Below are 21,872 nucleotides of genomic sequence, written 5' to 3'. Positions count from 1 at the left end.
AAAAGGGAGCGACAGGACAAGCTTCTTGCAGCCGATTACGGAGCAAACAGAGGAAAAGCCAAACCCACAATCCTGGCTACCAAGAACGCTATTTCCCACCCAAACCCGCCCGAGCACGTATATTTTGGCTTTGCTTCCCTTCCTCCCCCCCACACACACACACACACCAGACATATTAGCTCCCGGCCCCCCTGGATCGCTTCGTTGGCAGACTAAGCCACAAATGACTGAGACGTGAAACCAAATGGAAAGTCGACGCAGAACATACATAAACTTGTAAAAGGGATTGACCGAATTCGACGTTGATTCTAGTACTTGCCTGTTCCTGCAGGGTCTTGCGGTGGACGAGAAACATTTGGCTCTACCCCACCGGAGACGAAGCCCATGTGTGGTGTGCTGGCTCGTCGTTCGTTTTGCGTAAGGACCTGCTTAGGCAAATGCGCCGACGATGGACATTCCGGCCGCTTTGTTGAAAGAGGTGTCAGTACTCCTCCGCTTAAATGTAACGGCAATGTCTCATTAAGCTTACCTCCCATCAAGACATAGATGAAACCGGAGATCTTCTGTTTCTTGGTCAGATGCTGGGCCTCCTCAGATAGGAAATCTTCCGCTAGAAGGTCCACGAGGGCGGCGTAGATAAGGAGACCAGAAGAGCTGGTTTCAATCAGTATATGGCTTTTCAAAATATTTCCTCCAAAATATTCCCTCCTCTCTCTCACTCTCTCTCTGTGTGCGCGAGAGAGAGAGAGAGAATCAGGTGGGAAAACAAGGTCTTACATCGCATTGAATGTTCCAACCATAATCAAACCGAACGCGCTCTCGGCATCATAAGTGTTGCGAGCAATCAACCCAATCGCCTGGCCAATCGGGGCCGTCGTGCCGAATGCCAGAACCAAAAGCCATGGACGCATTGATCCCTTTGGATAAGGTACTGCCGCAATGCGAGACCCCAGACCCAGCCCCTCAAACGCCTGATGGAACAAGATGGCGACGAGCAACACCATAAATCCTTCCGTTTCAATGGATACAGTCATCCCGACAAACACGGAGTGGAACAGGATACCGCCTTCGAGAATCGTGATGTTGAGAGACATTTTCCTCAGCACCGCCGGGTCGACTTCCCCTACTTCTAGGTCCCGAGGGATATCAGATTGCACAGGGGCGGTCTGTTTGAGCTCTATGGTTTGCATGTCATCATCGCGGCGCGCTGCTGTCCGGAGCATCGCTTGTGTCCACTCGCGCTCTCGCACGTATTGTTCATAGAAGACCATAAACCACGTTGGCATCGAAGACGGTTCGGACAAGTACGAGTCTTCAAAGCGGTTTGCACCGGAGTAGACCCTAAGAAAGAATCAATTAGCAAGCAGAAATCTCACCCGCATTTTCTTGCCAGGCCTAGTAGTCGACTGGGAACGAACTTATAGGCCGCTTTCTCCTCGTACCAGTCATCGGATGATGCATCGCTCATAACCTTGTTCTCTTTTGGCCACGAAATTTCATTGTTCCTGGTCTGCGCATTGTGATGGTGCTGGTGCGGACGGTTGATACTCTCCCCTGTGGCTCCGCCATGGCTGTGGCCCCCGGTTTTCGCGTTTAAATACATCTCTAAAGCGAAAAGCGCAAAGAGCGACCCGAGCATGATTACGCCCGGCATCGCGGGGTATTGCTCGGTAAAGAGAGGCGGTAGGCATGGATCATTCAAGGAAGTGAATGCAGTTGGGAGGAGCTATTTAGCCGTTAGAAGCGGAGCATCCAAACAATCGCGTCGCTGGAGAGAATGTACATGTACAAAAGCCGTTGCGATCAAGACACCTGTGCCGAAATGCTTACAGAAAAAGAAAGCATTCGGCGGGATCTGTAGACGCGGAATCTTTTTGGCCACGACTGGGAAACCGGCGCCTGGAAGAAAGAAAGTGCGTGAGCTCAGATGCTCATCGGCGACGTCTTCTTTAGGTTCTTGCTCATACCCATAGTACTAAACGCCAGGACGAGGACTTTATTCCATGTTAGATAACTCGTCCATGATGCTGGTGCAAATGAGTGGGGATGGGCATACACAGTGCGGCGACGTGCAATGGGAGATCATACTCCGCATCGTTCCCTTTCGCGCCGCCACATTGGGGTCGAGACATGTCCTCCATGATGATTGTCCTTCCGCGTCCTGACTGCGCAAAGATACAAAATTACCGCCCAGCGGTAAGAATCATAATCAGAAATGAACGATGAATGGAAGCAAGGAATAAAAACGGGCTTGCATTGACCAGCAATGTGCACGTATGAGAAGAAAATAAAATAATAATAATAAAAAAAAAAGAGGTCAGGATGGCCCAGTCAAAACATTATTGAGTGAAAGATGAAATGGACAAGAAGTTCCAAGACCTGCATGATATGTCACTGGAATTTGGATTTTAGCTTCCAGTCCGCGGAAAGACTGCAGGCTGGGATTTGTTAAAGCTCGCCGATCAGGTGCAAAAATTAACTACCAATCGGTTGTTGCAACAAAGGTGGTTTGATAGGGGGCCTAATCCATTCCCCGTCCGATCAGATAACTATCTGATAGTGAAGAAAAGGGGCGCTAAGCAGCCCCGAGCAGACAAACCCGGTGCTCTAGCCCGAACTGCAGTCTCCTCTCAGTCTCGTAGATTTAGAGCTCCAGTGAACAAGCACGTCGGAGCCGTCACGAAGATCCGCTTAGTTTAAACCTTCTGCGAGCGGAGTTTCGGCTAGAATCTGTCGCTGGAATAGGCAGTGCTCTGACCAGAGAATCGAAGACGTAACTTCCAGCGGTTTATCCAGTGTCTGGGGACGGCATTCTTGGACTCTCCCATCATGGCAATGACCGGCAGGGCGCTTGATGCCAAGAGCTGGAGTATTTGGGGATTCCCATGCCAGGAGATCTCAAGCTCAGAACTTTAGCTGTAGTGAGACACCACCAAGTCAAGCCAAAACAAGCAGCACCAAGCACAGCCCAGTCATGGGTGTGCATCAGGAGCGCAAAGTCTTTTTCATCAGTCAAGTGTTCCCCAGAGAAGACGATGGTGGATTTTAAGGTCTCTTGTCTTGCACGCGGCTTGGAGCCGTCGATCTTGGCATGCGGTTATGCGACAAGACAAGTTTGGGACTGCGCGGCAGACGTCTTGGCGGCCATCGCTCATGGTTACAGATCGTACCCGCGACGGTGCTCGACCATTGAGCGTTTCAGGCGAAGTTACGGCGAGAAGAGGCAAAAAGGAAAAAAATGTCGTCCCGGGGTTGCAAAGCGATGAACACTGCCTCAATGGTGTTCGTGACGTAGCTGCTGCCGCTAGAAAAGAACGGGCATCTGATGCAGCTTATAACGGCTCTCTTCTCTCGTCGTCGGCTTGCATCGACCTTACCTTATCCTCATGAGGGGGATTGTTTGCCATCTAGATTTCAGATCTTTTGCTGCAGCTCTGCATGAAGCACCGATCTTACTGTTTTGTGACACCCGCCAAGCCCCTTAAATACCTTCCTCTTCCACTGAAGGATCGGTCATGGCGACAACTCCTGAGGGCCAAAACATAGATCGAGATGTCGTTATGCGCGATGCCTCCGAGAACGTTCCACGTTTGAATCAACCAGTCCCCGGTGACGATGCAATCCTCGCAATCAACGCCCCTTTCAACGCGTCAGCTCCCAAAATCGACCACGAAGACCCTCTCGGACTTAGCCAGCTCAAGAAGGCCGACCTATCCTCAATCAAGGTAGACTACCCGGGGGGGAATCAGAGGAAGATCAAGGCGTACTACACCAAGCAGAACGCACTCATTGATCAGTTCCTCCAGAGCAAGGATGAAGAGGCCCTAGCTGTCCAAGACTTTCAGAGGAACGGGGGCAAAGTTAAATGGGCCGTGAACCTGAGTTTCATGGTCAACTTCTGTTTGTTCATCATTCAGCTGTATGCCGCGATCTCGACTGGATCCCTATCGCTGTTTGCAACTGCGGCAGACGCGTTTATGGACCTCGTCTCATCGATCGTGATGTTGACAACTTCACGAATGGCGGCTCGTCCCAAGCCCCACAAGTACCCAGTCGGCCGGCGCCGGATCGAGACCGTGGGAATCATCCTCTTCTGCGCCTTGATGACAACAGTCGCGATCCAGTTGATCATTGAGTCGGGCCGGGCTCTGGGAAGCGGCGACACCGACAGCAGCGAGGAGCTGCACATTATCCCTCTGATATTCGTAGGAACCGCCATCTTCTCAAAGTTCTGCCTGTTCTGCTACTGTTTCTGGCTCCGACGGTATCCAGCCGCACGGATATTTTTCATCGATCACCGGAATGATTTGGCCGTCAATGTTTTCGGTCTAGTCATGTCCATCGTTGGCGATAGGTTTGTTTGGTACCTCGACCCCGTCGGCGCTATCTGCATTGCGCTCCTGATCCTCGTCTCTTGGGTATCCACTGCGTTTGAAAACGTCTGGTTGCTGGTGGGCAAGGCTGCACCCAGAGAGTTCGTCAACAAGTGCATCTATGTTTCACTTACGCATGATGCCCGCATCCAGAAAGTAGACACCGTAAGCACCCCACCCCTATTTCCACAGGCTCCTGTATCCACTGGTCACTGTGGGTTTATCGTTCATAGCTCCCTTTATCCTCCTTCTATCAGCACGTTAACGTGTGATGCCTCTGTTGTTTAGTGTCGAGCGTATCATTCTGGCGAGCTCTACTATGTCGAAGTAGATGTTATCATGGACCCAACCACTCAGCTTAAGGACTCACACGACGTGAGCCAGGCCTTGCAACGAAAACTTGAAGGTTTAGCAGCTGTAGAACGGGCGTTCGTCCATGTTGATTATGAAGATGATCATAATGTGCATGAGGAGCACAAGCCGCTATTCGATCCTGCGACCTATCGGCAACCACGAACACTGAAGGAATGGTTGAAAGATATGGTGCAGCGGCGATAAACTGAACAATGCACCAAGTTTTGTGTGGGAAAGCTCCCAGCGAAAACTCTTTCTTTTTAGCGAATCGATTGGGTCTCTGCGATGGCTATGGATGGCTCGCATGCCGGCTCCTATGACTTCTCTCCTAATGATAGAATACTCGCAAAGATTAATGCACCTCAGAGCCGCTGATCCATCCCTAACCAGCACTGGATTCTGGGAACATCATGTGTGGTTTTATTCAAAGTATTTGCGTGCTTACTGCCTGGAGTACACAAGGAGCCTCAACATTCTCTGGAATAAAGCGGGCCCTCTCAGTGCCCCCCTCTGTCGTCGTCTCCTGCCTCCTGTCCTTTGGACTGATCTTCATTCATCACGGACGAGGTAAAACCCTGAGAACTCTTCCAGTTCAAGGCCTATTTTAACGTTGCTGTCACGGATCCCTTCAGACACATTTGACAGCTCTTTTATTATTTGATATAGAACGGGTATTACTGGCCAGAGAAGTATACGGCCGTTTTGCGTTTGCAATGCCCCTACCTGCCCAGCCATCATGGTCCCCAGCAAAAAAAATTTGTTGATATGCCCTTAATTTTATTTCTATGCTTCCGAGTCTTCAGTAATAATTTTGCTTTGTACTCCGTACGGAAATTAAAAGCCCAGAACATAGCAAATGAATCGGGTCACCAACATGCTGATAGAGGACTGGTGTGCTAAGGGCCCTTCCCTAAGCCAGCCAACCCTAACCGGAGCTGAGCATATGTATGGCGTTTCGAATATAGAGGCTCCTGTACTCCGTATATGGTCACTGCCATCGCTATGCAAAAACCTTCCGGCCTAAGGGCTTAACGTTTGGGCTTGAAGGGCAAAATTAAAAAAAAAAAAAAAATAAAAGAAAAAAATAAAAATTATTCCGTAAATCGAAAATGAATGCACATACAGAGTACGAAGTATGGAGGACGGAGTAGAACCAAAGCTGATTATTTGGGAGCACAAATCAAGGTTTGTGACTTGTCAACAGGTTTGCTCAGACCTGTGGTGCCCAAACAATGTGGCGGTTCGCTCTGTGCTTGCAAGTGTTTATCATGCAAGATCAACACAAAGTGAAGCCTTTGTTGTCTTGGACACAGGTGAGAGGTAGCTTGCAGCTTCATGCTTGACCAGGCACCATGTATGTAGCCCTTCAAGCTCAGGATTCCTTCTCGGCTGCATCCAAAGGTTCAAAGAAGCAGTGCTTCCGGTCCATAAGTGCATGCCCTGGGAACCAAAAGAGGCGCGTCTCTGGAATGCGCGACACGGAGGTCCTGGTCCTGGCCCTCAAAACACATGGACTGTTCCCGCTACTACAGTGTTGTCGAAAGCAACCCCGCGTTAAAGTGGACAGGAAGTCATTGAGGCGAGCACAGTGTTACTCCCTGGTTACAGGGTAAAGACACTTGGTTCCGCACCCAACAGCTTATTGATGTGTCTTTCTCGAACATGCCGGAAGCAGAACTCTGTAAATGGAGAACGGCGACTGCAAACATGGCTGGAATGAGGTAACTCGGCTGGATGCAGGTATGTGTGACTTGAGTGTTGGGGTCCGATAGTTACTCCGTAGAAACTAGGGTGTTTTGGGACTGGGCCCCAGGTTAGCAGCCTGTTCACCCCTGGTTCATGAAACAACCTTGATCTCGGTCGCACACAGCTGCCTGTCCTTGTCGTTGCACAAGCATCTGGAGCCTTCGCGTCTTCATTTTTCTTCTTTCTTCTTTGATTCTTCTTTTTTTTCACTCCGTGTCATTTATTGCCAATACACCTATCTAATCTCTTATTTTGAGGACCAGTGCTACCGAGAGCAAGCTCCAAAGGTTACGTGTCTCCTTTCAACAGCTCCTATCCACAATGCGTCTCTCCTCGACCCTCGTCCTGCTTCCAGCGCTTGCTGCAGCGCAGAATCAATTTCCATTTGCAGAGCAACTGCAAGGACTGATAGAAAAAGCGAAGTCTTTCCTTCCGACCGCTCCGGCCGTTGCTACGCCCCCGGAACAGTCCGCTGCCCCTCCAGTTGTACCCAAGAGAAAGAAGGACGTGGCCTCCGTGAAGTTAAGCAATTGGCAATCACTACTTGCGCCTGTTCCGGCCGACGCGTCACAAGAAGCGCGAGAATGGCTCGTCTATGTCACTGGAGGGAACAAGACGTGTTTCGGGCGTTGCGGACCTGCAGACAAAGCCTGGAATGTGAGTTTCCCTCCCCCCCCTTTTTTTTTTTTTCCCCGTCTGTAACAAGTTCACTCGAAATTTTTCCAACCCCAATAATACTGAACTATGCTATGACCTATTAGGAGTCGATTCCTCTATTTGCGACGGACCTTACCTCCCCTTCCCTGGGTGTTCTTGACTGCGAGAAGGAAGCCATACTTTGTTCCATTTGGTCTGCTGGTGCCCCTTCACTGTGGTACTTCCAGATTCCCGTCGCCCCAGAGGCCGAGCAGCCTAAACCTGCCACTTCGATCCACACTTTGCACGTGAACGTTACCACAGTCACGGCGGAAGACATCTACAAGGTCCATTCCGAGAAACGCTGGGAGAAGGTCCCCGCGTATGAGGGTGCCTTTCACCCGATGGATGGCTGGCTCGCCCAGTACGGTCTTAATGTGGTTATTGGCTACATCGTTTTCGGAATCGGCCAGGTCCCGAGTTGGCTTATGATGGTTGGTGTCAGTTTCATCAGTCGATCGATGATGTAAGTTTAACGACATATTCGTTGTTTTGTTCGCAGTTGCTTACACCACCTAGGAGCCGCCGACTTGGTCCACAGCAGCAGCAACAGCAACGGAGAGCAGCTGCTGCACCCCAGGCTGCAGGAACGCAGTGAACGCGCTTTGCTCTTTTCCCTGAAAAAAATTGGTTCTTTTCCTTTTTTTTCCCCAACCTCTACGGGTTACGAATCTCCGGTTCTTCGAAATGTTTTGCGATGCTCGATTGTAGATAATGAGGATTTGGACTGGATGAAAGCCACTTTATATCAATGATTAATTGGAGGGGCTAGACTTAACTATGTGATTTCTTCATGTATGTATTTGTTAGTTTTCAATGGAGTTCACGAGTATGTGATCATCTTTCTCGACATTCAGGCCCCATCGCGCTACGGAGTATGGGATATAAAAGTTGGAAGCAGAGCAATACTAAATAAAGAATTAAAAAAAAAAAAAGAAAAAAAAAAAGTATATATATATATATATATATATTCACCTATAGAAATGACTTGGCCGAGTTGAAACAAAAGTACTGTTTATACCCCGTGCTCAAACTGCAGGACATCATCAGAACCACACGCGACCAAGGTTCGATTCGGACAACCTTCCCTCAAAGTTTAACCTTCCACCCTCATTCGATACTCCGGCTGTACAGTACTCCGATTTCACGCGTTTCCATTCACTTTCAGCATTAAAATACTATGGTCTCACCCTCCATGTCGCCAATGGAGCGGCCCCCGCCAACGACGACGGCGATCGTGATCGCGACAGCTATTTTGGCAGGCGTCGCGGGATATTTTATTGGCCAAGGAGCATCCATAGGGCTTTTCGGGTCGGCGCCTGTTTTGCACCGACGCGCGCCTGCGGTGAAGGATGTCTCTGAAGACGAAGAGAACGACGAGGAGGAGCTGGAAAGTGAGGATGAGGGAGGTGAGCTTGCAACGTTCGAAGGCAATGCAGAGGAGGTGAAGCTTGTTCTGGTGGTGAGAACGGATTTGGGCATGGGGAAAGGTGAGGATTTTCATAAGTAGCCTGACCTTTCTTTTTTCTTTTCCTTTTTTTTTTTTTTTTTTTTTTTTTGTGCTATGGCTTTATCTAGGATTCGCCTCTCGATTTACCTTGTACAAACATTTAGAATAGAGGCATCTCGCTCGCCATCTTTCTGAGGGTTTTGCTTTGGCGGCGTATCGTTTGTCTTCTGCTTTCTTGACAGCGTGCTGACTCGTCACGGCTTGTTCTTCTCCAGGCAAAATCGCCGCTCAGTGCTCCCATGCTACGCTCGCTTGCTACAAATACTATTTCTCCAAGGCTCCTGACTCGCCTATCCTCAGACGCTGGGATAGAGGTGGTCAGGCCAAGGTTGCGCTTCAGGTGAAGAGTGATGAAGACATGCTACTCCTGCAGGCGCAAGCACTAAGCTTAGGATTGTGTGCTCGGGTAATACAAGATGCTGGACGGACACAGATCGCGAGCGGCAGCCGGACAGTTCTAGGAATTCTGGGACCGAAAAGTGTTGTTGACAGTGTCACGGGCCATTTGAAGCTACTGTGATGGGTGCTCTTCTTTTTCAAGAGAACATTCTTGATAATCTGTTAGACACGGGCGTTTGAGGGAGTACAAAACCACGGGAAAGAGCTGTTTGGGATAGGAAAGGTTTTCTTCAAACTTGTTTTCATTGACTATATAAAATGTGTGGCTGTATATATGGGTTTTGCGCATGCAGCAAACATAGAATTTCAGGCCCATCAAGGCCAGGGCCCTTCATACATGAAAAGCAAACTCATTTCGTCGCAAGCGTTATGGCTAAGCGAATCAATTCACAGAGGAGACAAAAAAGGTATGTTGGCTGCCATGGTTTTTCCCTAACCTCATCAGCCGACGGCCTAATCCCATAAAGGGATGTATCGGTGAAGGGAGGTGGAATATGGCGTCTTCAGCATATCAGGCCATCTCACCGAGCTCACCAAATGGGAGCTCAAGGCAGAGTGTACTCCTGACCGCTGCATCTCAATCTGAGATCTGTCGACCGGAAATTGACACCATGAAATTTAAATAGTGATGGCTCCATAGGTCGTCGAACTGTCCAGAATCAACCGAAACACAGCCGAAGACCACCACGAATGGTGGTCGACCGCTGGAACAGGATTGCTGGGCACAGATCTGTGGTTTGGTTGAGGAAAAGAAAGGAAAAAAAAGGAAGAGAAATCAAAGAAGAAAATTTTGGCCTTTATTCTGCCGGCGGAGAGTTTTCGGGACGGGAGAATTTTGATCCGCTGATCTAGTTAAGTAAGCAGGCTGCCGAAGCTTATGGCTGGCCGAGACCGTGCTGGTATTATTTGCCTCATGCCAGGCGCGGCCGTACAGCATAGCTCTGCTCTACCTTCTCAACGACCTAACAGTTAATCGCTGAAGTCTGCGACGCTTTACAGCATGGCGGACGCATTGTCCATTGAACAAAATAACAAAATTCGGGTCGCGCTTGGTCTGAAGCCTCTCCCTGTCCCCGGCGCCTCGAACGAAGATGATGGCCCCGTTTTCAAGCCATCCAAAGGCGATGAAGGGTCGAGCTCCGCGGAAGATGAGCCTGGTAGCACACTAGAGTCTCGAATTGCTCAAGGATACGATAACTGGAAGACCCTCCAGGATGAAGAGGAAGCAAAGAAGAAGCGCCAGGCCAGAAATGAAGCCATCAAACGGGCCAGAGAGGCGGCGCAGCGGATGGCGAAGTTGGAAGGCAAGGGCCTAGGAGAGGTTGATGACAATTTGGATACCAAGTCATGGTTAATGCAGCATAAGAAAAAGCAGAAAAAGATCGAGAAAGAGCGCGCACGAAGGTTGGCGGAGGAGCTGGCTGAGCGAGAGCGAATGGCAGAGTATACTTCTAAAGATCTGGCGGGTGTTAAGGTGGCACATGAAATCGGTCAGTTCGATGAAGAGGGGGAACATATTCTCACTCTCAAGGACACAACGATCGATGAAAATGAGGAAGAAGGGGATGAGCTGGAAAATGTCAATTTGAGGGATGTCGAGAAGACAAAAGAAAGGCTAGACTTGAAAAAGAAAAGGACTGCCTATGACCCCACTGACTACGATGGTTCGGGGTCGATACTGGCACAGTACGATGAAGAGATTGAAGGGAAGAAGAGGAGACATTTCACACTGGATGCAAAGGACATCACGCCCGAAGAAAGGGAAGCGAAACGACAAGATGTTACATCGAAGCTGAAAACTGGCATGGTCAATCTCGATGTTGTACAGGACACCATGCCTTCTGATTATCTCGATATCTCTGAAATTAAAGTCAAGAAGCCCAAGAAGAAGAAGGCAAAAAGCACCCGACGAAAAGCAGTTGACGAGGAAGAAATACTTCCTCTACCTGATACTACCGAGACGTCTACAGCTGGTCAATCCAACGGAGACCAAATGGATGTTGACCGTGCAGAGGGAGAAGGTAGCTCGACCCCTGCCGTCCAGAAACGGCCTCGTGAGGATATATCTTTCGTCGACGATGAAGATCTACAAGCCTCTTTAGCGGCGCAGAGAAGGGCAGCGTTCAAGAAGCGAAAGAAGATGCGGCCAGAAGATATAGCCAGACAACTTAGAGAAGAGTCTGAGCAAGCCGCTAACGGGATGGATATTGATACGAATGAGGACGATCAGCCTGGTTTGGTCATTGATGAAACCTCTGAATTCGTCGCCAATTTGCAACGACCAACAATTCCAGAGCGCCGGCACAGACCTACAAGTGAATCAGCAGGAGAAGAAGTGCGCGCGGAATCACCGCCTATAAATGTGAAGGAGGAACTTGAAGACATGGATATAGACCGATCGTATGGCGATATTGAAGATGAAGAAGAACTGAAGGAGCGGCGCGAGGGCTCACAGCCCAATATTACCACAACTGGATTGGAAGAAGAGAGCACCCTAGATCAAGGCCTTGGGGCTACGCTGGCTATGTTAAGGCAGCGTGGTCTCGTCAAGGAATCGGAAGCTAGCGGTCTCAATTCTCTTCAGCGTGACCGCCAGAAGTTCTTGCTCAAGAAACGACAACGAGAAGCCGAGGCAGAGAGGCGCGCAAGAGCTCAACGCGAGCGGGATCGTGCATCTGGGAAACTCGATCGTATGTCAGCACGAGACAGGGAGGAGTATGCCCGGTGGGAGAACAAGCAGCGCGATCAGCAGGAATCCCGTTCGATGGCGGAAATTTTCAACCGCGAATACAAGCCCGATGTTCAGTTGAAGTATGTGGATGAACATGGCCGCTTGATGAATCAGAAAGAGGCGTTCAAACATCTGAGCCATCAGTTCCACGGTAAGGGCAGCGGAAAGATGAAGACGGAGAAGCATTTGAAGAAGATTGAGGATGAGAAGAAACGAGAGGCGATGAGTACGCTTGATAGCAGCCAGCATACTGGTATGAACAATGCAATGGGGGCCACTGCACGGCGAACAAGGCAGGCTGGCGTTCGACTTGCCTGAACGACGCCGTTCCTGTCGAAGGGTTGTCAAGGAGAGTGGGTTGGGAATTTAATTATCGAGGACCTTTGGCGTTTCCTTGCTATCGCTTGTTACAAACCCAAGCCTGATAAATGGATTTCCTGCTGTTACATGGACAAAGTCCGCCCCGGTCATTTACTGCGCTTGTCATCCAATTCCCACTGTTATGGAATGGACACATGTCTGGCATCATCCGTCCATCGCTGGACTAACCGTGAATGTAAATGTCTCAATAGATATGATGATGATGTGGAGATACCCGAAGTAAGCCCTTTTGTTACTTTATCAATAATGCGCATAGCCTGTACTATATGGTAGAATCTCTACAGGTGTACCTCAGTCATGTCCCAGGCGGCTTCTATTCTTCTCTCGTGTCCATCGACATGGATTTTTGGGTGGCGCGAATAGCGGCTGCAACGATCAGGCGATTGATAATCAGACCATTTGTGATCTCGCATTCCATGATACGCTAAACTCAAAGTAGTTAATCTACGGCAGAGACACAGAATCAGATAGATGACTCAGCAGGTGGAACATGCCAAGCCATATCTTACGTACTCCAACGGCGACTTCAGCCTGCCTTCGGATCGTCATCCAGCACAGCGAATCTTGTCAGCCAGAATCCCCCAAGTTGGCCGACGTCGCTCGACGTTGAAACGACCTTTGCGAGTCAGCTCGACGGAGTGGCTACCCGTTTTGCCGGATTGACGATGAATCCCTGTTCTCGATCCCGTCGAGTCAGCGTTAATTGTCGAACTACCAAAGTCAGGCCGTGACCCCCCCAGTTCGCCGCCACCACACTCGCTACGACGAAAATTACCCGGCTGGCTTTGGAGGAAAAAGGGAACGCGCCAGACGACGGGGATTAGGCTTGTTAAATATTGCGGGAGCTCCCCTCCAACAAGGTCACTGCCGTTGTTCGGATAAAAACAAGACTACTGAGATTTAGCCATTGCCATGGCTGCAGATGATGACCAAAGGCACGATGGTAGACTTGCACCGGGATTACCGAGCCGCCAATCTTCCAGATCACCTCTGAGAAATTCAACAAGCGGCGACGAAGGGAATAGCGATACACAGGAGGAGCAAATATTATTGCAAGATTTAGGGGCATACGGTGCTCCCGAGGATGCTCGAGTGGGCCCAGTGGAACCTACCGATTCGCAAAGTTCTGCTGCAGAGCAGACTAGGAGGGCTTCAGATATAGAAGCCACAACTTTCCGCAGACCCTCGCAGCGTGTTCGATTCTCCACGGATATAGAGCGTACCTCTGAAGCTGATTCCGGCCACGATACTCTCGGGGAATTGGGAGACCGTCCTACTAGTCGCGGCAGCCGCTTTGCCGCTTCTGGGCTTACCGTTGGGACGGAAAACATACCGCTTTCGTCCCATCCCGCTCGATTGTCTCCTAGAAGCGCTGAGAACCCCCCTCGCGTCTCCCCTGGCCCTGGCGGCTCTCCTTCACCTGCCGTGACATCTCCAACGTCTCGTAGCCGAGGATATTCACTCCGACGTTCGCTCTTCAATCGGAATCTCCAACAGGGTACTTCGCCGGTAAGAGATACGTCTACTAATCCAGGACATATTGCCATCGACGGAAGTGTCACGGCCAAACATACGCGGTCGCACAGCGGCTCGTCCAACAAGAATGGAGTTATTGAAGTTGCGCGAGTATCATCCAGTAGCAGGGAAGATGATTCTGCATCTGCCTCAGAGGAAGCGGACACGCTCAAAAAAGTCCGTACATCCCGCTTACCTAGCTCCGTCGACCAATGGGCGATGAAATGGAGATTCGTCGATTGGATCATGGTATGGTTTGAATCATTTGGTACCGCATTTCAAGAGCATGTCCTTCGAATCAAGCCAATTCCACCAAGTCAAGATGGGAGGCATATCGACCTGGATGTCCACCGGACCGAGCCCCTCATTGATGAGCGAACTGGGAAGCACTATATAAGCAACTACATTCGGTCAAGCCGATATAGTTTATGGAGCTTCTTTCCCAAACAACTCATCGCCCAATTCTCAAAACTTGCAAATTTCTATTTCCTCATTGTTGCTATTTTACAAATGATACCCGGTCTAAGTACGACTGGTACTTTTACCACATTCGTTCCATTAATGATTTTTGTTGGAATTTCTATGGGCAAGGAAGGGTTTGATGATTTTCGTCGTTATAGACTGGATAAGGAGGAGAACAATCGGATTGCTTGGGTCCTCCGCCCCGGTAATCCGGATGAAGATGCACCGGAAACCCCACTAAATAGATCTGAACCAAAGGTGGAAAGACCAGAACCCTGGGCACCGACAAAGTGGATCGACATTCAAGTGGGCGATGTCATTCGGCTGGATCGCGATCAGCCTGCCCCTGCTGATATAGCACTTCTGCACGCTGAAGAACCCAATGGAATCGCCTACATCGAAACTATGGCGCTTGATGGCGAAACAAATTTGAAAAGCAAAAAGCCGAGTATTCCTGTTGCAAAGACTTGTGCCACCATTGAAGACATCATCTCAAATAAGTCTATCCACTTCGCCGTGGAAGATCCGAATATTGACCTCTATAAATTCGACGGTAACGTCGCGGTCGGGGCAGAGAAACTGCCCTTGACCAACAATGAAGTTATCTATCGTGGGAGTGTTCTTCGCAATACACATGAAGCGATTGGTCTGGTCATCTATACCGGAGAAGAGTGCAAGATTCGAATGAACGCCAACAAAAACCCGCGAATAAAAGCACCTGCTCTTCAAGCTGTTGTGAACAGAGTTGTAGCGGTGATTGTCCTCTTCGTTGTTGTCCTAGCTTCTGCCTGTACGATTGCTTATCGCTTCTGGTCTCACGATTTTGAGAGCATGTCCTGGTATCTTGAGGAGGCCAAAGTTTCTTATGGTCCAATCTTTACTTCGTTTATCATTATGTTTAACACCATGATTCCGATCTCCCTCTACGTCAGTCTCGAAATCGTCAAAGTTGCCCAAATGTTTTTACTAAACGATATTGACATGTACGACGAGGATTCGAATACTCCTCTGGAAGCGAGAACCTCCACCATCAATGAGGAACTCGGTCAAGTTAGGTGAGCAGTAGTCAATCACGTACTTTACAACAGAAAATGCTGATGATAAGGATTACAGTTACATATTCTCCGATAAAACGGGCACATTAACAAACAACTCCATGCGCTTCCGCAAAATGAGCGTAGCCGGGACAGCCTGGCTTCATGACACTGATTTAAACGAAGATGCGGAAGGCAAAATGCTTCTGCATAAGAAGAGAAGGGGCAAGAAAGTAGCCGGCAGAAAGTCTGTCGCGGATGAGGCCACAAGAATGTCCCGATTGTCCAGGCCTTCCAATGTCTCAAATAGTAAAGACCGGACCGGCACCTCACCTTCACGATGGAAGTCAAATAGGCGGAATAGGCAATACCACGGTGGACGAACAACTGAAATGATGCGCTATATGGAGCAGAAACCCCACACATTGTTCGCGGAAAAAACAAAACTATTCATTCTGGCCATGGCCCTGTGCCACACTTGTCTTCCGGAGGAGACTGAAGATGGAGACATCTCGTTTCAGGCCGCCTCGCCAGACGAAGTTGCATTGGTCCTTGCTGCTAAGGAGCTTGGGTATGTGGTTGTAGAAAGACAGCCAAATAGTATAACCATACGGAAACAGTCTGTTGGTTCCGATGAGGATTATGTTGATGAAGTTTACGAAGTTTTGGATGTCATCGAATTTTCAAGCAGCCGGAAACGAATGTCGATTGTGATACGTCTACCGGATCAACGAATTTGTATCTTCTGTAAAGGTGCAGATTCAATTCTAATGAAGCGACTCAAACGCTCTGGTTTGGCGGAAGAAAAGGTCACTGAGATCGAGAGGCGAGCGAGTGTGAGGAAGAGTATGGAGGCTAGGGAGGTGATGAGACGTAACAGTGAACATCAAGCCAGGAAGGACATCAAACGATCCAGTTTGAGTATTAGGCGTCCCAGCTTTGTTGGCGGGCGGAGATCGAGCGTGTCTGGGATGCCACGCTCCGCGCTTCGGGATAGTATTGACATGTGGTTACGAGATCGTGAGACTGACGGCGGAATGGATCTTCGAGTCGATGGAAATGAGCATTATAGCCCGCGCCCATCTGCCCAGTTCGGTGGGCGAGGTTCTCTTGCCTATTCTGATGGTCGGCTTTCATTTCAAACCGATGATGGCGAAGACCTAGTTGAAGAGGCTCTTGTTGTCAACGAAGCCCAAGTTTTCGAAAGATGTTTCCAACATTTGAACGATTTTGCGACGGAGGGCCTGCGAACACTCCTTTATGGATACCGATATATCACTGAAGCCGAATACAAAGAATGGAAAACGCAGTACCATGACGCCATAACTAGCTTGTTCAATCGCCAGGAGAGGATTGAAGAAGTAGCAGAGCAAATTGAAGATCAGTTTGAACTTCTGGGTGCAACTGCCATTGAGGATAAGCTCCAAAAGGGTGTGCCAGAAGCTATTGACAAATTGAGACGGGCTAATATCAAGTTATGGATGCTCACTGGCGACAAGAGAGAGACTGCTCTCAACATTGGACATTCTTGTCGCCTGGTAAAGGATTATTCGTCTGTTATAACCATCGATCATGAAGCTGGGAACGTCGAGCAAATCATAACCTCCACAGCATCTGATATACAACTTGGCAACGTGGCTCATTCAGTTGTTGTTGTGGACGGTCAGACGCTTTCTGTTATTGAAGCAGATCCGGTTCTTCAATCTCTTTTCTTCGACCTCGCCATCCTTGCCGACTCTGTGATATGCTGTCGTGCAAGCCCGAAACAAAAAGCATTCCTCGTCAAAGCAATCCGAAAACGGGTAAACAAATCTATCACCCTAGCGATCGGGGATGGTGCAAACGATATTGCGATGATTCAGGAAGCCCACGTTGGTATTGGAATAACTGGAAAAGAAGGGCTCCAAGCCGCTCGAATCTCAGATTACTCGATTGCTCAGTTTAGATTCCTACTCAAGTTACTACTTGTTCACGGTCGGTGGAATTATGTCCGCGTCTGCAAATATACCTTGGGTACATTCTGGAAGGAAACTTTATTCTATCTGACGCAGGCTCTTTATCAGCGTTGGAATGGTTATACCGGGACTAGCTTGTATGAGCCTTGGGCTTTGAGTATGTTTAATACTCTCTTCACGTCTCTACCGGTCATCTTTCTCGGAATTTTCGAAAAAGACCTCGCTGCTTCGACTCTGCTTGCAGTTCCCGAGCTGTACACAAAGGGCCAACTGCGCAAGGGTTTCAATATCAAGTTGTATCTTGGATGGGCATTTATGGGAACCTGCGAAGCGATGATTGTCTACTTTGTTATGTATGGGCTGTGGGGTACAGCCCCCATCACCAATGACAACGGCGTATTCGCCATGGGTCTGCTTACGTACTCGGCTGCCGTGGTTATCATATCGGTGAAGCTCCAGGTGCTTGAGATCCACAACCATTCCGTGATGGCTGTGATTTCCACCGTGCTTTCTATCGGTGGTTGGTGGCTGTGGAACGTCATCCTATCAGAACGCTACGAGATCGACGAGATCTACAACGTCCGCGACAATTTCCTCATTCGCACCGGGCGGGATCTCCTTTGGTGGACGACGCTCCTCCTCTCTATCGTCGCTGTAATCCTGTTCGAAGTTGCCGTCAGCACGGTGCGAGCCACCCTCTTCCCGACAGACGTTGATATCTTCCAGGAATACGAGCAGGATCTTGAAATCCGGAAACGCTTCGAGGAAGCCGCCGCCATGGAACTGCAGCAAGGATGGGATCGTGGAACCAAGAAAACTAGCGCTGAGCTGGAGCGCGAAGCTGCGATTGAAGCGGCGAGAGAATTACAGGTTCAAGAATTGCTCGATCGACGGAATAATGAGGAGGAGGTTCTCATTGGCAAGGGAGCGGCCACGGCCTCCGGAGCTCGCCGTTCCGGTGACCAGATGGAGGACATAGATCTCGGCGATGGAGAATGCCGCGGAAGCTCGGCTGGACCACGTCGCTCGTTGGACATTAATGAATTATTTAGTAAGGGGTTTGGAGCGATCCGGAAGGGACCGGATCTAAGATGATCTCCTACATCTCAGCTACTTCTCTGTGGAGCTGCTGTGTATCCTCTTTTCGGGCGCCTCTCCCTTGAAGGCGAGCTCCTCGTTCTCCCAACTCTTGCGTATCTTTTTTTTTTTTTTTTCGGTAAAGTTTCTCTTGTCTACGGTCAACGCTGAATGTGTTGCATGACCTTTGATGGCTTTCATGCTCTGTTCTCATACAACCGAGATTGTATATATTACTCACCCTCCTTGTCGTGCCCCCAATTTGCACATATTTCTCTCACTCTATTTCTCCCCCTCACCCCCCCCATTTCTATATCCTCACTTAAACACCCCTTTCAGCTTTCCAATCCTTCAAGAGTCAACATGGTGAGAGCTCGGAAACTCTTGGGAGACAAAGTCCTTTCCCTTCCCCCCCAACAGGTATCCCTGAAGATGCATCACCTGACATTCCAAATCTGACGCCGGTGTCTTACATGTTTCTGTTATAGGGTCCGCCACTCATGCAGGCCTTAGACCCTCTTTCACCAGGGCCCTAAACCGACATGTATCTTCACATACCCCCAAGGTTCCACTCTCCCCTGTATATAGATGGTATTGTTTTATGATATCCCTGTTTCGTTGATTGGTTGAAATAATAACTTTTTTTTTCTTTTTTTTGGTCCTTGGATTCCCTTTACGTTTTTGGATGCATCGTCGCCACTTCGATGATTCCCGGCTGTTTATGCGAGGATTCCATAGGCAGAAGAGTAGGTAGATAGGGTGAAACAACTGGTGCTTTCTTATGTAATATGTGTTATACATCTGGTTGGGGAGAGATGATGATACCGTCGATGATGTTGTTGAACCGGATAAGAGACGAATTGGTCAGGCATCGGAGTGTCCGGTGCGGTGAGTGGGTTGTCCGCCTTTTGGCCTTTTTGGAAGCTCTCCATCCCAGGTTTATTTAGTTAAGCACAACCCAAGCATCCCTGATAAATGGCGTATGTTTCAGACATATTTCAGAGTGCCTAATTTAAATAGGGCTCTTTTTCCCACTCTTTCAAGATTTAGCAGCAACCTTCGAGAATGAAGTACTCCGTATGGAGAAGCTTTCCTTGAGCACGGACTTTCTCGGCCCCCTTGCTACCACGTACTTAATAGCTGAGTGTCTTAAGTGTGAGACGAGAGAGCATGGGCAATTTCGGCGTCATTGTCAGCTTGACTCGCGGCCAGAGGTAAGGTCCAGATTTTTTTTTCAACTTATTCCGTTCGGGGAAACGAAGCCGGTTTCCCAGCGAACTTTTCCATCCAGTGTACATACGTATGTAGAGTACGTCTCGCCGCAAAGCGATATACGATGCCCCTTGACGACTATTAAGGGCAAAGATGATTCGCATTTCCAACTTCTCTCTTCGTTAGTTGACTAGTCAGATGACGATGAAGACAGCCAACATCCCCAAAATTATTAGGTAAGTGGTTGACCAGGGGCCCCAGGCCGGGGTACATAGTCTATTTCCAGGGTTGCTGGGGTGAAACGGTTTCAATTTCGCTTGACTCGGGTCCCTCTCTTTGAAAGGTGGAAAATCTAGAAATTCCTGCGATGGGATGGTATGCGTGGCGAATTACATTGTCTTACTCCGCACAGAGGACAGAGGACTGACTCACTTGCAAGATCACGCCATGAGATTGAGCGAGGAGTTTCATCAGCCGCATGTTGGGATACATTTGTGATGCAGGCATGCATGCATGCAAGCGTGCTAACACGCTGCATGCGGGTGATTGCCCTTGCAGAACTGCTTGAGTACCCGCGTGTACCTGCTTCGGGAACCGACTGTTGATGGGCCGTGGCTAAGGCTGGCAAGCGAATCAGTTCTTACAGGTTGATAGGGGTCAAATCGTGTTCGTTAAAGATGGCTACATTTGAGTTGATATACGGAGTAGTCAGCGTGTAATTACCTCCTTGAGCCATCGAATACTGCTCTTGTGCGACGATAAGGGCCACGGGGCTAATCCGCGATAGCCGCTCAATATTTCTTTCGCCAATCTATGCTCAGAACTGAAGAAACCCTGAAATTGGCCCAAAAGCTGAAGGAGGACTCGGGAAGTGGTTCATTGATTGTTTGGAAAAGGCAACTTTTTTGGGGGGAGCAGTTATCTATTGACGTAGTGGCATTTTGAACTTTGGTCTGACTTGATTTTGCGGCCAGTTTGAGTCAGTCCTTGTCATGGAGACGGAAAACGCGCCGGGACTATGTCATGGAAATGAAGTTAAAGCGCATGAGCAATGATCGACACGGCGACGGCATATCGTGAAATTGTTTTTTTCCTCTTCGCATTGACCATCAGCTAAAGAGATAAAGCATTACATAGGAAGTGGGGAGACAGTTCTCATAACACATATGTAGGAAAACGGGTTAGTTAACTCACTAGTCTCGGGCTCTCGTCGCGATTTCGAGGTTGGTAGGATTTTTTCTGGAATATCGCGAGGGCTTGTCTTGTACCACCTCGCCAGCCTTTCCGCACCCCTTTTGGCGTGCAACATTTGCTTTTTATTCTGTTTCTCAGCCTTGTGGAGCCGATTTACCTTCATTTGGCGGTTTCGCTTGGAGTCATGAGACTACGCTACAGAGAAACATGGACATGGGGACGTGCTAAAAATCGGCAACAGGACTACGCTCTAACTCGGAGCGGGAGCCACGAAAAAACACGAAAAGAGAAGATGCTTCCCAAAAGTGTTGCTTCTAATAATAGCACACTATAGCGGCCCTCTCCGGAGTTGGACGGATGGCAAGCCAACGCGTCTTCCCGCATGATTTCCGGGTTAGCCAAGGCGAAAGACGTGTTCAAGCCTCGCCCTTTTCTTAAAGTTGGGACGATTCTTCACAGAAACGTCTCTCGCATGTCGATGCGGAGGTGGTTTGAGATCTCTCTCAAGAAAACTTCCAGCGCCTTTCGCGGCATCCCCTGCATATACGAGACGAACAGGAATGCTGCAGGCAACACGACGACTCGGGCTATGTGTTGTGCCTGAAGTTTCTTTTCCGTTATATTTCATGACCCCCTTGTAATAATAGGCAAGATTGTCCCGAGCGAGAAACGTGGGGAAAGACGTGTCCGCCTTTGAGGAATTTTAGCCAAGGTATGTAATAATTCGGGTGCTTGGCCAGGACTCAGCACGGTTTTGTTAATCGAAGGCTGGAAGCTTCGAGATCCAGTCTGCAATTTCGAAAGTTAGCCAATCACCGACTACTTTCGGTGCATATAATACCGCGGATATACATCGCCAGTGCGAGAATGGAATAATTTTCCTCGAACCCCTTCCCCCCAGTTTTAAGGGAACCACCTACGGAGTACTCAGTAAGGGTAGTTAATATTACGCCTTGCTATCGACAGGCTTGCTCTGCGATTGTGCTGCAATATATCTTTGTTTCAAGTAATAAACTATCGAGTCGAAAACACCAAGATTGACGGAGCTTTGAAAGGTTTCAAGAAAAGCTTTCGTAGCCGCGTGACACGGACCCTCAAGTCTGCAAATAAAGAGATGGAGGAAGGAAAAAGCTTTTCGATAGCAATTATATACGCACCTTTCGCTCTCGTCATGGGTAGCATTTTCCTAATTGTATGCGGGGAATGGATGGCTCCCTTCCCCCTGCATCACAA

General features: G+C 49.1%; 7 protein-coding genes across 7 annotated transcripts; 6 read left to right on the top strand and 1 right to left on the bottom strand.

Annotated features, from left to right (window-relative positions):
* Positions 1–308: 308 nt before the first annotated feature.
* D8B26_007489 (uncharacterized protein) lies at positions 309–2,141 on the bottom strand (the record flags this gene model as incomplete). Its single annotated transcript, XM_003067015.2, has 6 exons — positions 309–654; positions 778–1,341; positions 1,419–1,726; positions 1,784–1,899; positions 1,968–1,994; positions 2,057–2,141. 6 exons carry the CDS (start codon positions 2,139–2,141, stop codon positions 309–311), a joined length of 1,446 nt encoding a protein of 481 aa, XP_003067061.1.
* Positions 2,142–3,515: 1,374 nt separating this feature from the next.
* On the top strand, positions 3,516–5,485 carry D8B26_007488 (uncharacterized protein; the record flags this gene model as incomplete). The annotated part of the gene is made up of 2 exons (XM_003067014.2): positions 3,516–4,538; positions 4,662–5,485. 2 exons carry the CDS (start codon positions 3,516–3,518, stop codon positions 4,929–4,931), a joined length of 1,293 nt encoding a protein of 430 aa, XP_003067060.2. The 3' UTR covers positions 4,932–5,485.
* Positions 5,486–6,586: 1,101 nt separating this feature from the next.
* Positions 6,587–8,026, top strand: D8B26_007487 (uncharacterized protein). The gene is made up of 3 exons (XM_003067013.2): positions 6,587–7,130; positions 7,235–7,635; positions 7,689–8,026. The coding sequence occupies exons 1-3, from the start codon at positions 6,795–6,797 to the stop codon at positions 7,765–7,767; spliced, it is 816 nt and encodes a 271-aa protein (XP_003067059.1). The 5' UTR covers positions 6,587–6,794; the 3' UTR covers positions 7,768–8,026.
* A 323-nt stretch (positions 8,027–8,349) lies between these two features.
* D8B26_007486 (uncharacterized protein) lies at positions 8,350–9,442 on the top strand (the record flags this gene model as incomplete). The annotated part of the gene is made up of 2 exons (XM_003067012.2): positions 8,350–8,659; positions 8,895–9,442. 2 exons carry the CDS (start codon positions 8,350–8,352, stop codon positions 9,197–9,199), a joined length of 615 nt encoding a protein of 204 aa, XP_003067058.2. The 3' UTR covers positions 9,200–9,442.
* Positions 9,443–10,078: 636 nt separating this feature from the next.
* Positions 10,079–12,127, top strand: D8B26_007485 (uncharacterized protein; the record flags this gene model as incomplete). Its single annotated transcript, XM_003067011.2, has 1 exon — positions 10,079–12,127. One exon carries the CDS (start codon positions 10,079–10,081, stop codon positions 12,125–12,127), a length of 2,049 nt encoding a protein of 682 aa, XP_003067057.2.
* A 975-nt stretch (positions 12,128–13,102) lies between these two features.
* D8B26_007484 (uncharacterized protein) lies at positions 13,103–15,226 on the top strand (the record flags this gene model as incomplete). Its single annotated transcript, XM_003067010.2, has 1 exon — positions 13,103–15,226. One exon carries the CDS (start codon positions 13,103–13,105, stop codon positions 15,224–15,226), a length of 2,124 nt encoding a protein of 707 aa, XP_003067056.2.
* Positions 15,227–15,338: 112 nt separating this feature from the next.
* Positions 15,339–18,251, top strand: D8B26_007483 (uncharacterized protein; the record flags this gene model as incomplete). Its single annotated transcript, XM_066125552.1, has 2 exons — positions 15,339–15,344; positions 15,549–18,251. 2 exons carry the CDS (start codon positions 15,339–15,341, stop codon positions 18,249–18,251), a joined length of 2,709 nt encoding a protein of 902 aa, XP_065981636.1.
* Between the last annotated feature and the right edge of the window lie 3,621 nt (positions 18,252–21,872).

Source organism: Coccidioides posadasii, chromosome 4, assembly GCF_018416015.2.
Source record: "Coccidioides posadasii str. Silveira chromosome 4, complete sequence".
Taxonomy (NCBI): Eukaryota; Fungi; Ascomycota; class Eurotiomycetes; order Onygenales; family Onygenaceae; genus Coccidioides; species Coccidioides posadasii.
The sequence above is the reverse complement of the archived record's forward strand: the minus strand, read 5'-3'. Positions and strand labels throughout refer to the sequence as shown.

Coding starts and splice junctions, on each gene's coding strand:
- D8B26_007487 (XM_003067013.2), top strand. CDS start 6,795: ATGCGTCTCTCCTCGACCCTCGTCCTGCTTCCAGCGCTTGCTGCAGCG. Junction 7,131..7,234: donor CTGCAGACAAAGCCTGGAAT/GTGAGTTTCCCT, acceptor ATGACCTATTAG/GAGTCGATTCCTCTATTTGC. Junction 7,636..7,688: donor TTCATCAGTCGATCGATGAT/GTAAGTTTAACG, acceptor TACACCACCTAG/GAGCCGCCGACTTGGTCCAC.